Source organism: Peromyscus maniculatus, chromosome 15, assembly GCF_049852395.1.
Source record: "Peromyscus maniculatus bairdii isolate BWxNUB_F1_BW_parent chromosome 15, HU_Pman_BW_mat_3.1, whole genome shotgun sequence".
In the NCBI taxonomy this organism is placed as follows: Eukaryota; Metazoa; Chordata; class Mammalia; order Rodentia; family Cricetidae; genus Peromyscus; species Peromyscus maniculatus.
In genome coordinates this window covers 82,596,242-82,609,488 of record NC_134866.1, presented here as the reverse complement: position 1 = coordinate 82,609,488, position 13,247 = coordinate 82,596,242, and the positions used below count along the sequence as shown (strand labels likewise).

General features: G+C 45.2%; 1 protein-coding gene and 1 long non-coding RNA gene across 2 annotated transcripts; one reads left to right on the top strand and one right to left on the bottom strand.

Moving 5' to 3' along the window:
• Window positions 1-19: 19 nt before the first annotated feature.
• On the top strand, window positions 20-8,578 carry LOC121822844 (uncharacterized). The gene is made up of 2 exons (XR_006064124.2): window positions 20-895; window positions 6,507-8,578. It is a non-coding gene; the product is annotated as an uncharacterized LOC121822844 (long non-coding RNA).
• Window positions 3,788-12,039, bottom strand: Ccnb1 (cyclin B1). The gene is made up of 9 exons (XM_006982721.4): window positions 11,779-12,039; window positions 11,142-11,312; window positions 10,886-11,047; window positions 8,395-8,577; window positions 6,924-7,082; window positions 6,493-6,729; window positions 4,985-5,125; window positions 4,448-4,558; window positions 3,788-4,000 (listed from the first exon to the last, which is right to left on the bottom strand). The coding sequence occupies exons 1-9, from the start codon at window positions 11,797-11,799 to the stop codon at window positions 3,893-3,895; spliced, it is 1,293 nt and encodes a 430-aa protein (XP_006982783.1). The 5' UTR covers window positions 11,800-12,039; the 3' UTR covers window positions 3,788-3,892.
• Between the last annotated feature and the right edge of the window lie 1,208 nt (window positions 12,040-13,247).

The following is a 13,247-nucleotide window of genomic DNA, read 5'->3' as shown; positions in this document are numbered from 1 at the left end:
CGGTCGATTCGAAGCCTTTGGAGAGGGAGCTTAGTGGTAGAACGCTTACCTAGCAAGTATAATTCCCTGGGATCGACCCAGCACCGAGCCAGCGGCGGTATCCGGGAATAATTTAACTCAAACTAAGAGTGGCCCGGAGGGAGAGAAGCTCTGGCCTAAACAGATGTCAGTAGTAGTCCTGCCTGGGTGCTGTTATTGTCCCTCCTGCTCCAAGTCTGGGTTTGGAGGATGAGCATGCCCCGCAGAATGGGATGCGTGAACCGGCTGATTGTAGGTGGCTGCAGAGGCCAGGAGGCATCAGATTCCCTCCAGAACTGGAGTTACCGGCGGTTTGTGAGCCACTTGATGTGGGTGCTGAGAATTGAACCTGGGTCTCCCCAGCTTCTGCTCTCCCCTCCTCCTGTAATTTTTTGAGAGTGGATCTGATGAAGCTCAGAACTGGTCTTGAACTCCCAATCTCCAGCCTCCACCTTCCAAGTGCTGAGTGAGAATGACGTGGAATCAGTCTCTTGCAGTATTGTACTGGGAAAAAAAAAAAAAACAAACAAAAAAAAAAAAAAAACAAAACCTTCTCTTGCAGTGCTGGGAACAAGTCTAGGGTCCCTCAGTTAGGGAACTTCATCCCCAGTCCCTATGAGACCTTTGTTCATTGGACCTGGCCCTAAGGGCCATATCTCTGGTTTAGTGAAGAAATGAATGCCTCACAGAGGCACACCTGGCACATGGCCCCCAGAGTTCCCACGGCCACACCCACGATCTTTCCATTCCTTGCATTGGAACTCCATTCAGCTACCACTGAGATTCCCAGCAGAAAGAAGGGAGGAAGCCTGCAATCCCAGAACTGGGGAGGCTGAGGCAAGATTACAACGAGTTCAAGACCAGCCCAGGATACACAGTAAGTACCTGGACAGAGTACATGGCAAGATTGTTTGCAGGATCGGGGGTATGGTTGAAATTGGAAATCATTGGGAATTGGGTGTCTGACTTGACAGGCTACAATTGAGCCTTGAAGTCGAGGAATGGAGAAAATGCTGGACCTATATAAATGATTGATTGACTTGTAAGTTTTTCATGGTCACTTAAGGTATACTGCCTTGCTGAACAAATACAGCAGCTTTTTGAAGGGCTGGATGATCCTTCATACTATTCCCTAAGTTGATCACATCATGCTTGTCCAGTTATCAACGTATTATAGTTCCTGTCTAAAGTGTACTCCTTTAATCTCAGCACTCAGGAAGTGGAGGCGGGTGCATCTCTCTGAGTTCCAGGATAGCCAGGACTACAGAGAAACCCCAGGGGATGGGGTGGTGGTGGTGTGTAGAATAAAGTTAAAACTCAGACCCCAGGACACAAAGTTGAGTTGGAAGGGAAGGGGGTGGATTTGAGAAGACAGTGTATGTGTCAAATAGGACCTTATACCCAAATCTCAAAAATTAGATTTAAAATCTCTACTGGGCAGTGGTTAAGTGTAGCTCAACTTGTTACAAGCAAGTGTGAGGCCTGAGTTAGATTCCCCACTACCACCTCCATACCAACAGAAACAAACCCAAAGCAGGCAGTAAAATATACTGTAACTCCAGCATTTAGGAGGGTGAGGAAGGATTGAGACCCAGGCCAGCTGGAGACAGCTCAGTTACAAGTACCACATTCTAAATATTTATCCTTATACCCACAGAAAATCACAAACCATCAAGATTCAGAGCTGGTTATCTTGTAGTGCCCCACCCCAACTGATCAACCCCTGCATTTAAGGCTTCAGGAACACTGAAGAGGGGCATAAATATTGCTAAGAGCCGAGGAACAGGAAGACTGAGACTCTCCTTGAAATGTTAGGGAAGCTCCATCCATTAAGTCTCGGCAACATGGCTGCCTAAACAAGACTTCAACAAGGAAACCAACAGACATGCTAACGTAGAAGGGGGACATTCATGAGCCTCAACAAATGGTAGTCTTCCCTATGAAGTTCTCTAATTGATCTCTAGTACCAACGTGGTTGGTGCTGAAATTATGTTATTCATACAAGTAACATTATAGACTAAGCAGATTGTATTTATGAACAAACATATCACAATAACAGGCCATGAATTTGATAATGTAAGGGGAGGGTTATATGGCAGAGGTTGAAGAAATGTAAATTATGTAATTATATTCTAATAAAAAATAGTAAAATCTTTTCACAAGTGAAGAGCCCAGCACTAAGCTAAGGAACCTCAGGACTACATAGTGAAGACTCAACAAGAAGTTTCTAAGTAGGAAGATACATGCCCATCCACTCCAAGCTAGTATAGTACACAGGTAAAACCTTGCACTGGCAACTAAGCATAATCTCACAGTTCATGTGGCAAATATTTGATAATGCCAAGCACTTGTAAACAGTCAAGCCATATCTGGCACTACAAACTCCTAAAACTCAGTATAAAAAACCATCCTATCATCACAGGGGGGGAAGAACCGTTTAGATCAGAGGACAATGAATGTTCACTTGAGATGTTTTATCCCGGTGATATAAATGGGTGTTCATCTCGAAGACTTCCACGTCACTTACAGTTCACTGAAGGAATACATACCTAGGAGAAAGCCATTTAGAAAAATTGAGATAGGTCTGGCCTCGAACTCACAAATGTTGGCTTGTCTCTGCCTCCCTTGTACTGGGATTAAAGATGTGCCCACTTCCTAGTTGTTGATCTTAAGACTGAAAATCCATAACTAAGCCTGGTGGTGGCCCATGCCTTTAATCCCAGTGCTCGGGAGGCAGAGCCAGGGGAATCTCTGTGAGTTTGAGGCCAGCTTGATCTACAAAGTAAGTTCCAGGACAGGCTCCAAAGCTACACAGAGAAACCTTGTCTTGAAAAACCAAAAAGGAAAAAAAATGAAAATCTAGAACTACAAGATGTTTATTAGCAACATGAAGTTTCTATACAGCAAAAGATAACATTAAACAGTCAAAAGGGCAAATGAGAAATTGGGAAAGCTTCCCATTAATAAAATTTTATTCCACTTGACATCAGATGTATAAATTAAAACAGGATATTTGCCACACAAGACAGGAGAAAGAGAAGATGGCACCTCGGTATAGTGGACAGCAAGTCTCACCTGGCTTTGTCAGAATTTAAAGCATACCCTCCCTCCTGGGAAAGCTACTATTCATAAAGCCAAGCAAGGTACAAAACAGCATTTTAGCAAGCAGTATTGTGTATAGAGGCAACAAGAGAACGCAGTTTGAATGTCATTAAAGGGATGATTACATTACATACACACTATGAAATGCAATACAGGCACTGAAAGGAATGTCGAAAGGAATACTGAAAAAAAATGAACCTATATAAAAATATCTCTTTAAAAACATATGCATGATTACATTCGTACAGGACATTGAGATTGAGGAGCAAATTCTTTTTAAAAGTTTAATTTTAAACATCCTATTTTCCAAGCCAATTAAGAACAAATAAATAATTACACAAGAAAACTGGGTTTCAGATCTGAAAGTCCATAGCTCAAGAGAGGTGAAGGGCAGCAACCACCTGAAGAAGTAGAAAGTGGAAGGAAGGACAAGACAAGTTGGTAGATCTGTAGTTTAAACCAGAGCAAGGCAGAGGACTTTACTTTGCAGGACGACTTAAGATACTATCAGGACACAAAAAGTGAAGAAGTATATAAACAAAAAGGCTACAATTATATACATTAGTTGGATCCCATTAAACTAAAAGCAGTTTTTAAAATGTTCCTAAATGTTTCAGACAACTTGTTATCCTAGAGTCAGAAGCGACCACATTCAAATGAGGTAAGCTTTGAAAGTAAAAAACGTCAACCTTTATTGAAGAGCAAGTAAACACTGTATACTATGTACACGTGGCACATGGTGCCAATTTGCAGATGTAGTAGTCCACTTGAGTTATGCCTTTGTCACGGCCTTGGACAAATTTTGAACTAGTGTACAATTCAGCTGTGCCAGAGTGCTGATCTTAGCATGCTTGGATGTTGCATACTTATTCTTGATAGTCTGTAAGAGAAAAAAAGCACTGTAATCAAGGAAGAAAACAAACCATCCCACTGTGGTATATAGTATACATTGGGAAGGATTGGAGGGGGGGGGGAAGAAGAGAGTGAAATGATGTAATTATATTTTAACTTAAAAAAGAAAAACCAGGCCGGGCGGTGGTGGCGCATGCCTTTAATCCCAGCACTCGGGAGGCAGAGGCAGGCGGATCTCTGTGAGTTCGAGGCCAGCCTGGGCTACCAAGTGAGTTCCAGGAAAGGCGCAAAGCTACACAGAGAAACCCTGTCTCGAAAAACCAAAAAAAAAAAAAAAAAAAAAAAAAAAAAAAAAAAAAAAAAAGAAAAACCAAACAAAACCAAATCTCTCCATGTAGCCCTGGCTGGCCTCTCCTGCCTCCAGAGTGCTGGGATTAAAGGATTTGAACCAGCCACGAAGTTTCAGTCGACTCACCATGTGCTTTGTAAGGCCACGGTTCACCATGACTACGTTCTTAGCCAGGTGCTGCATAACCGGCAGAAGGGATTCCTCAGTGTAGGATAGGTAGTGCTGCAGAGTTGGTGTCTAAGACAACAAAAACATGTTAAAACACCAGCTTTCTAGATGCTATTCAAGAGCCGGGCAGAGGACTGTGTATGGCAATCACAACTGAAATTTAAGTCATCTCTGCCCAGGTATGCTTCTCCAAGAGCCTGTGATCTAATCTAACCCCAGCATTACAGCTGCTGGCTTCTCAACCCCAAGGTCAGGACGGCATCTGGTACATAAGAATGCGAATGGGTTTCTTAGACCATTTGGTGTAGCTTCCATGTGTGCAAGAGTTAATAGACTCCAAAAGGGTGTTGTCATAAAGATTAGAAGCCTAAGAAATGGAAGCATGCATTTCACATTCCTATTTAGGAAGCAGGAGACGAGTCAGTTTTAAGGGCTGAATGGTGCATTCAAAGGCTGTTTACAGTGGAAACGCTTGGTGGTTTGCAGATGGCTTACCCATTCACCGTTGTCGAGAATTTTCAGTGCTAAGCAGAAAGCTCCAGCTGCAATTTGCGAAGGAGCAAAGTGCACCATGTCGTAGTCCAACATAGTGAGCTCCATGAGGTATTTGGCCAAAGTATGCTGTTCAACGTCAACCTGGAATAGATCCATACACACTGAGCTCTTTTGCAGAATTTTATTTTGGCAATAACTTACATAGAAAGCCCTATCTATGATTATAAACTCTAATACAACGGTCCAAAGACGGCCTTAAGAGTAACCGTGTTGCCAGGCAGTGGTGGTGCATGCCTTTAATCTCAGTACTTGGGAGGCAGAGGCAGGTGGATGGATCTCTGTGAGTTCGAGGCTAGCCTGGACAACAGAGTGAGTTTCAGGAAAGGCACAAAGCTACGCAGAGAAGCCGGGCGGTGGTGGTGCACGCCTTTAATCCAAGCACTCGGGAGGTAGAGCCAGGTGGATCTCTGTGAGTTCGAGGCCAGCCTGGTCTCCAAAGCAAGTTCCAGGAAAGGTGCAAAGCTACACAGAGAAACCCTGTCTCGAAAAACCAAAAGGAAAAAAAAAAGCTACGCAGAGAAACCCTGACTCGAAAAACCAAATTTAAAAAAAAAAAAAAAAAGAGTAACCATGTAATATGCAGCCTGATTTAGAGATAGCCCTATCAGATCTCCATTAGTAAACTGGGGAAGGAGAGGGGCAAGAGAGGGAAGGAGATGAGGGATAAGAACATGAGGGAATTAGATGGCCAAGCTGGGTGAGGAACAGAGTGTAAGAGCAATGAAAGAGATCTCGATAGAAGGAGACATCATGGGGTTAGGGAGAAACCTGATACGAGAGAAATTCCCAGGCATCCACAAGGACAACCCCACCCAGATTAGACTACTAGCAATAGTGGTGAGGGTGCCTGAACTGGCCACCCTTGTAATCAGATTGGTGAATACCCTAACTGTCACCATAGAGCCTTTATCCAGTAACTGATGGAAGCAGATGCAGAGATCCACAGCCAAGCACCAGTCCAAGCTCTGGGAGTCCAGTCAAAGAGAGGGAAGAGGGATTATAAGGGTGTGTGTGTGAAGATCATGAAGGGGAAATCTATAGAGACAACTGAACCAAGCTCATAGAACTTACGAACTTTAGACTGACAGCTGTGGAACCTGCATGGGACTGGGCCAGAACCTCTGTATACAGCAGATAGCTGTGTAGCTTTTTCTGTTTGAGGGGCCCCTGGTAGTGGAATTAGGATCTATCCCTAATAGAACTTGCTTTCGGGATCCCATTACCTATGGTGGGATGCCTTGCTCACGCTTGATGCAGTGGGGAGGAGCTTGGTCCTGCCTCAACTGAATGTACCCCCATGGGAGTCCTTATCCTTCTGGAGGAGGGGATTAAGGGTGGGTAGGTGGAGGAGGAGGCAGTGGAGAGGGGGATCTGTGGTTGGCAAATAAAATGAATACATATTTTTAAATAAAAAATATAGCAAAACAAAGATTTCAAGTAATGTGTACCTCTCCGATTTTAGACGCTCTACGGAGGAAGTGCAGAGGCAGAGGGCGACCCAAACTGAAGTTTAGAACTCTAAGAATCTTCATTTCCATCTGTCTGATCTGGTGCTTAGTGTAAGTATTGTTAGTCACAAACGCGAAGTCACCTATTTCTGGAGGGTACATTTCTTCATATTTGCTGGCAATAAACATGGCAGTCACACCAACCAGCTGCAGCATCTTCTTGGGCACACAATTATCCTGCAATTGGAATTTCAGTCAACAACATGTACTTCAGCATCTCCCTGGAAAGATGTTAGTTTCAGGCTCAGTGGCTAAGGTGCCTGCTGACCATGTGTGGGACCCTGGATTCAGCTGGAAGTGTCCCTTCCCCTCCTCCAAGGTTCTCACAGAACTCACCAATAGAGAACTCTCAATTACTGGATTACACATACCTGCATGAACCGGTCAATAATGGAGACAGTCATGTACATGGTCTCCTGCAGCAGCCTAAATTTCATCTGAACCTGTATCAGCCAGTCAATTAGGATGGCTCTCATGTTTCCAGTGATTTCACGGCCCATTAGGTATTTTGGTCTGACTGACTGTTCTTCCTGCAAAAGAAAATGTCAGTTATCCATTTGTGACTATAAAGACCAGTTTAACTAACAGTTAACAGCTCGGGGGCAAAACTTCACTAAGAGAGCAAGGATCAGAATAGCATGACAGGCCTTTCGTACTGTTGGGATATTGTGACATGCCATTAACCAGTGGTACCGCAGGCCCACAGCCTGCACCTATCACCACCTCGGATCAATATAGACCTTATTAATCTCCACTCAAGATTAATAATATAGAACCTGAGCTTTGTGATATAGAAAAAATAGTTTTAGATCATCTAGAATCTTGCTCAAAGTTATAAACTCAAAACACCAACATGGTTTGAAGAAAAGAATAAGGACAACTATGTTCAACTACCAAACTGAGTTCTGCAATAGAAAAAAACCCAAAACCTGAAGTATTAACAAGAATTAAACAGCAGACAGCCTGCCTGGACAGATATCCTACTGAAGACTTCTTTAGAAAACAGATGTCAAAAGGAAGGGGAGCCAGCAAGATGGCTGACTTTCTCTTCAATCCCCAGAACCCATGTAAAGGTGGAAGGAGAACCAATCTTGAAAGTTGTCCTCTGACCACCCCCTCCCAGGCACACCCACACCACCCAGTCACAGAGGACAAAGTTAACCCGAGAAGACAACGCTGAGGACATAGTTCAGTGGGAAAGTACCCGCTTAGCATGCACAAGGTATTTGTTCCCGGGACACTGGGTGGCAATCCAATAAAACTACATTAAAGAACTGTCTTGTTTAAAGAATTGAAAGGGAAATAAAGTTTCCCAAGTGGGCCACGTTGACAAAACCAACAACTTCCATTTTTCTGAGTGTGCTCCTTTTGGGCAAACAGTAGTCTCCCTGATGGGCACAAGCACACTGACAAAAACGCCTAGTGCTGGGACAGCTGTAATGCTTTAGCATTCTCATCTACCTCCTCCTCCAACCCCCGAGTCTTTTCCCATCTGTGATGTGTGTGTCTACTCTATAAGAGTCATGGTAGCATCTCCCCAACACAGAAATTTTGTATTCAATGTGGCAGGTCCACTTCATGGAGTTAGTGACTATTTCTACTGTTTCAAAACAGAACTTCAAGTGTTATCTTTTGTCAAGAAATGTCATGTGTGCTGTTGATAAAAATATCTGAGTTTAATTGCTAAGTTGGTGGTGCACAACTTTTTGAACCTAGCCTGGTCTACAGAGCCAGTTCCAGGACAGCCAGGGGCACACAGGAAAACCGGGTCTCAAAAACAAGAAAACGGTTTTTAATAAACCTAGCTGCATTTAGTACAAGCAGACTACCAGTAATACTGACCTCCAGTTGTCTGAGGTAGGCATATATGTCTTTCACATATTCACTGCAGAGGTTTGGATCAGCTCCATCATCTGCATCCACATCACTCACGGCAAGAATTACATCAGAGAAAGCCTGACACAGATATTCTTCTGCAGGGGCACATCCAGATGTTTCCATTGGGCTTGGAGAGGCGTTATCAACCTTAAAAAAGAGAGACCCCATGAAACAAAGAGAAGCCCATGCTACAGTCTAGGAAGGAAAGTCAGTATCGGTATCCTCACAGTCCAAGAAACTATTCTGAATAAATGTAATTCATTTTATTAATGAAAAAGCAGTTCAGATCTTTCTTCAAATTTCCTTTTGGAAAATGATTAATATTAAAAGTAAATACTGGGGGGCTGGAGAGACGGCTCAGTGGTTAAGAGCACCGAATGTTCTTCCAGAAGTCCTGAGTTCAATTCCCAGCAACCACATGGTGGCTCACAACCACTTGTAATGAGATCTGGTGCCCTCTTCTGGCCTGCAGGCAGAATACTGTATACATAATAAATAAATATATCTTTAAAAAAAAGTAAATACTGGGCTGGAGAGATAGCTTAGCTGTAAAGAGCACTTGCTTTTGCCAAGGGCTGGAGTCCAGTTTCTATGCAGGAACCAGGTGACTCACAATTCCAACTCCAGGATAAGACTCCCTCTTCTGGCCTCCTTGGATGCTGCACTCAAGTGCAAATCCCAGCCCAGCCCATGAAAAATACATCTTGTCTGGGCAAGTAATCTCATTACTCAGGAGGCAGAGAGAGGCAGATCTCTGAGTTCCAGGCCAGCCTGGTCTACAGAGCTAGTTCCAGGACAGCTAGGGCTGTTACACAGAGAAACATTGTCTCAAAAACAACAAAACAAAAAAGAAAAATAAATCTTTTTTTTTTCCCCCTGGAGCTGAGGATGGAACCCAGGGCCTTAAGTGCTCTACCACTGAGCTAAATCTCCAACTTAAAAAAACATAAATCTTAAAAAAAAAAAAAAAAAAAAAAAAAAAGGATACTTGGGAGTCCCAGCACTTGGGAGGCAGCGTTCTGTGCATTGAAGTCAGCCAGGGATGCATAGTGAGATCTGGACTCATAAAAAAAAAAGTTAAATTTCAATTTAGACTAAGCCAATTTAAAATAGACGTGGGCAAGACCGCTAAAGGTGCCTGTTTGCCAAGCCTAACAACTTGAGTTCAACCACCAGGACCCACGTTATGGAAGAGCTGATTCAAAAGGTGTCTTCTGACTTCAAGTATGCACTCACACACAAAATACCATGTTAAAAAAAAATGGGGGGGGGGGCCCTTGGGGGCTGGAGATGGCTCAGCTATTGAAGAGCCCTTGCTGCTCCATCATGAGGACCAGAATTCAGATCCTAGTACCCACACTGGGTGACACCCACACCCATGTGAAGCAAGTCAAAGGAAAAATGGATAGGTAATAAAGCTCTTCACCAGCACCAGGTGGAGTTAATTCAAACAATGACAAGTCTTTAATCTTTCTTCAGGTGAATACAAGCTCTTTCCTGATCACAAACATCAGAGGAAGTGACATATAAACTGATAGAGCTGTGCTATTTATTAGCTCAGGCCGGCCCTTTAAATACTCCCGCTAGGACTCCAGACATGCACCATCTCACCTAGTAGTAAAATGTGGTGAGCATGTGTGCGCACTCAAGGACTGAATGAACTGGGGGCCTCCTACGTACAGAACATGCTCTAACAGAGAAAGCTGGACAATCCCAGCCAAAACTTTATTTTTAGGCTTAAAGCGGTAACCCACCATTTCTTTTTTTCCTTTTGAAACAGGGTCTCACTATATGTTGCTCTGGCTGGCCTGGACCATGCTATGTAGACCAGTCTGGCCTTGAACTCAAGAGCTCCATCTGCCTCTGCTCCAGAGTGCAGGAACTAGAGGCTGCACCACCATACACACTATTTAACTCATCTTATTTTCTGTCTGGAAAGACTCCTTTTACTCTTTAGTGGCCATATTAGGGAGTAGAAGATTCATTCATGAACACATCTATGTTTCATTCAGTTAATTCCAGAGTTAGAATTACAGAACTACCACAAAAATCTGCTTCAGGAAGCTTCACATAAGAAAGCAATGAAAAAACCTGGCCTGGTCGCACCATCCCAGCACGGAGAGGTGGGGGGCAGAGGAATCTCAAGTTCAGTGTCAGTGTAGGCAACCCTGACACAAAACGGGAAAAGGATGGTGCCCACCTTTCTCAGGAGGCAGTCAAACCCGAGTTCCAGGCCAGCCAGGAACTGTGAGACCCTGTCTGTGCGCGCACAGACACACACACACAGAAACACTTATCCTCTACCATCTGAATTACAGCTACCCCAGAGTGTGTTCATGCACATAAAAGGGTTTTGCTAAGCACACAATAAATACCAGATAGATACTCAAACACTACTGTGTGCATCAGAGTGAAATGAGGTCAGAGAAGAGACTTTTTTAAATGCTAGGTTTACCAAAATAGGTTCAGGAGAAAGCTTTCCTTCCATAACAGGTTCAGGCTCGGGCTCGGGTTCAGGCTCCGCAAGTTCCACTTCTGGCTCACTCACAGGCACCTTCTCCAGAAGTTTTGGTGGGATTTTAGCTGACACCTTCCCAGCAACTGAAGTTTTTAGTTCCTGAGGACGGAATGGAGGAAATACGATGTTTTTACCAAGGCTGACAGCTGGAAGACGGGCTCTTTCAGGGTCGATGGGCCAGGAAGATAGTTACCTTTTTCAGAGGCACTCTCGCCTGAACCTGTTCGCTGACTTTGTTACCAATATCTCCGAGCGCGGTTCTTGGTCTCAGCCCGGGCTTGGAGGCCGCAGCAATTGCCACAGGCACACGCTTGGCGCCTGCCATGCTGACCTTGGCCTTATTCTCTGTGTTAATTTTCGTGTTCTGAAAAAAGTTAGACCACTTGAGAAAGGATCCACGGCGGCTCCAGGAAGTCAAGGGTTAAGGCGGGACCCAACTGAGGCTCCCAGTAGGAAAGCCAGGGCTCTAGGGTCTAGCCTCCGGCCATGACACGCCAAGTTTCCACCCAGATTTTCCACATTCACCCATTATCCAACTTCCTAAGCGATCCCGAAGACCGTGAATTTACATCGGAAAGGAAACCACGAAAGCCTCGGTTGTAGACAGCTCTCTGGGAAGGCGAAGTGCTCGCCCCGGGGGCCTTCATCACTAAAGTACACCCTCCATCCCTCCCCGGTCCTTCGGCCCAGATCACTTCAGAGGTCTTTCTCGCCATCCAGCCGGTCCTCAGCTCCCCGACCTCGCCCGGGACCCTCCCGGGACTCCCCTCCCCCGCCTGGCCGCCGCGGTCGGCTCCCGCAGCGACGACGGCTGCACCCACCCGGCTCACCCTAGTGACCCTGAGCGCCATGGCTCCTCCTGGAGAAGAGGCTCGCTCGGCGATCGGAAGCAAAGACCCCGGCCTCCGGCTGGCCACGGGCAAGGACCAACAGCCGTTCCTCCGCAGCACGCCGGGAGGAGCCTGCCGGGCCTGGGTTTAAACCCCGGGCCGCCCCCTCCTCATTGGTCCGTTCGTGGCACTCGCTCCCTTCCCATTGGCGCTGCGAGTTCCCGCAGAATGCGTTTCCTGGGCGATCCCGCGACCACGTTCGGCCGGGGGCGGGGCCAGGGCGAGGCCGCGCCACGCAGCACCGCCCCTCCCTCGCGAGCTCCGGCTCCGCGCCTGCGCACTCGCTGCTCTGAGGCCACCTGCCATAGGTAGGCATGGCGTGCATTGCCCACTTGTGTGCAGTGTGGGGCTAGCCTAGGAGAGTCCTTTGGACCTCAGGGAAATGACTGTGGAGCCTCCACGGTTCAGGAGCACGTGGAACATTTTGGCTCCTCATCCTCTTTTACAAAAGTGCTGATACTTAGAGTTCCTGAAAGGCTTTGATACAGAGACCGTCTTAATTATTTGTTGGAATATTTGATTGTGCCAACAGCTCTCTGGGATGGATATTTGAGATTTACACCATTAAGTTATAGGACATAGATACATAGTAAATAGTTATTATAATTAAACAGGTTAACATATCGATCGTCCTAAAAGTTACTGCCCCAGTGATGAAAGAAAATGTACCTTCTGCTTAGTTTTGCTGTAAGGTTAAGATTCTCCAGGTTTCCTACCGTGAGCTGTCTGTCACCTGACCTCCGGTGGGCCTTGGTGATGCAGCTGTTTTTGAGTCATTTCTGCTTCTGTAACTCCAATAAAACTCATTGATTCATCAAGTTAGACTTTGGTGGTATTCGTACTTCGGTCGGTCATGACCTCCCTATCTGGGTGAGCAGATGTGTGTTTTGTCTGCCCGTAAAAAGCTTTGTCACATGACAGGTGTGATGTAAAACGACTCTCAAGAACTCACTGCTGCACTCACGAATTCACTGCAGCTATGGTTACCTGCACAAAACCAGCCTGTCAGCATTTCATCGTGGATGAGGGAGAGGCTTATGAAGCCCCGTTCCTCCCTTGGACCACTGAGAGTCTGAGACAGGATGAACATAGGTCAGCCTGAGCAATATCGTGAGATGAGTGGGGAGGTATCTTCAGCTACATAGTAAAGTCAAAAGCTATAAGGCCCTTCCTCAAAGAAAAAATAGAGAAGAAAAGATCCAGGATCTTTGATGTAGACAATGGACCCACACAGTAAGTTCACCTGAAACAAAAATCCCACTTGAGTGTACTGTTTTGGTTTTTATTTTTTGACAGTTTCATACATGTACATGATAAATCTTAGTAATTTTCAACCCCCATTATTCTCCCTCATCCCTATCCCTCCTCCATTAAAACCCTTCTTCCTGATGGATGGAACTAGAAAATAT

Bases quoted from the DNA above. Each gene is read 5' to 3' on its own strand.
- Ccnb1 (XM_006982721.4), bottom strand. From the start codon at position 11,799: ATGGCGCTCAGGGTCACTAGG. The intron at 11,313-11,778 runs GTGAGCCGGGTG...AACTTTTTTCAG, and splicing joins TGGCGCTCAGGGTCACTAGG to AACACGAAAATTAACACAGA. The intron at 7,083-8,394 runs GTCAGTATTACT...TTTCTTTTGCAG, and splicing joins CCTACCTCAGACAACTGGAG to GAAGAACAGTCAGTCAGACC.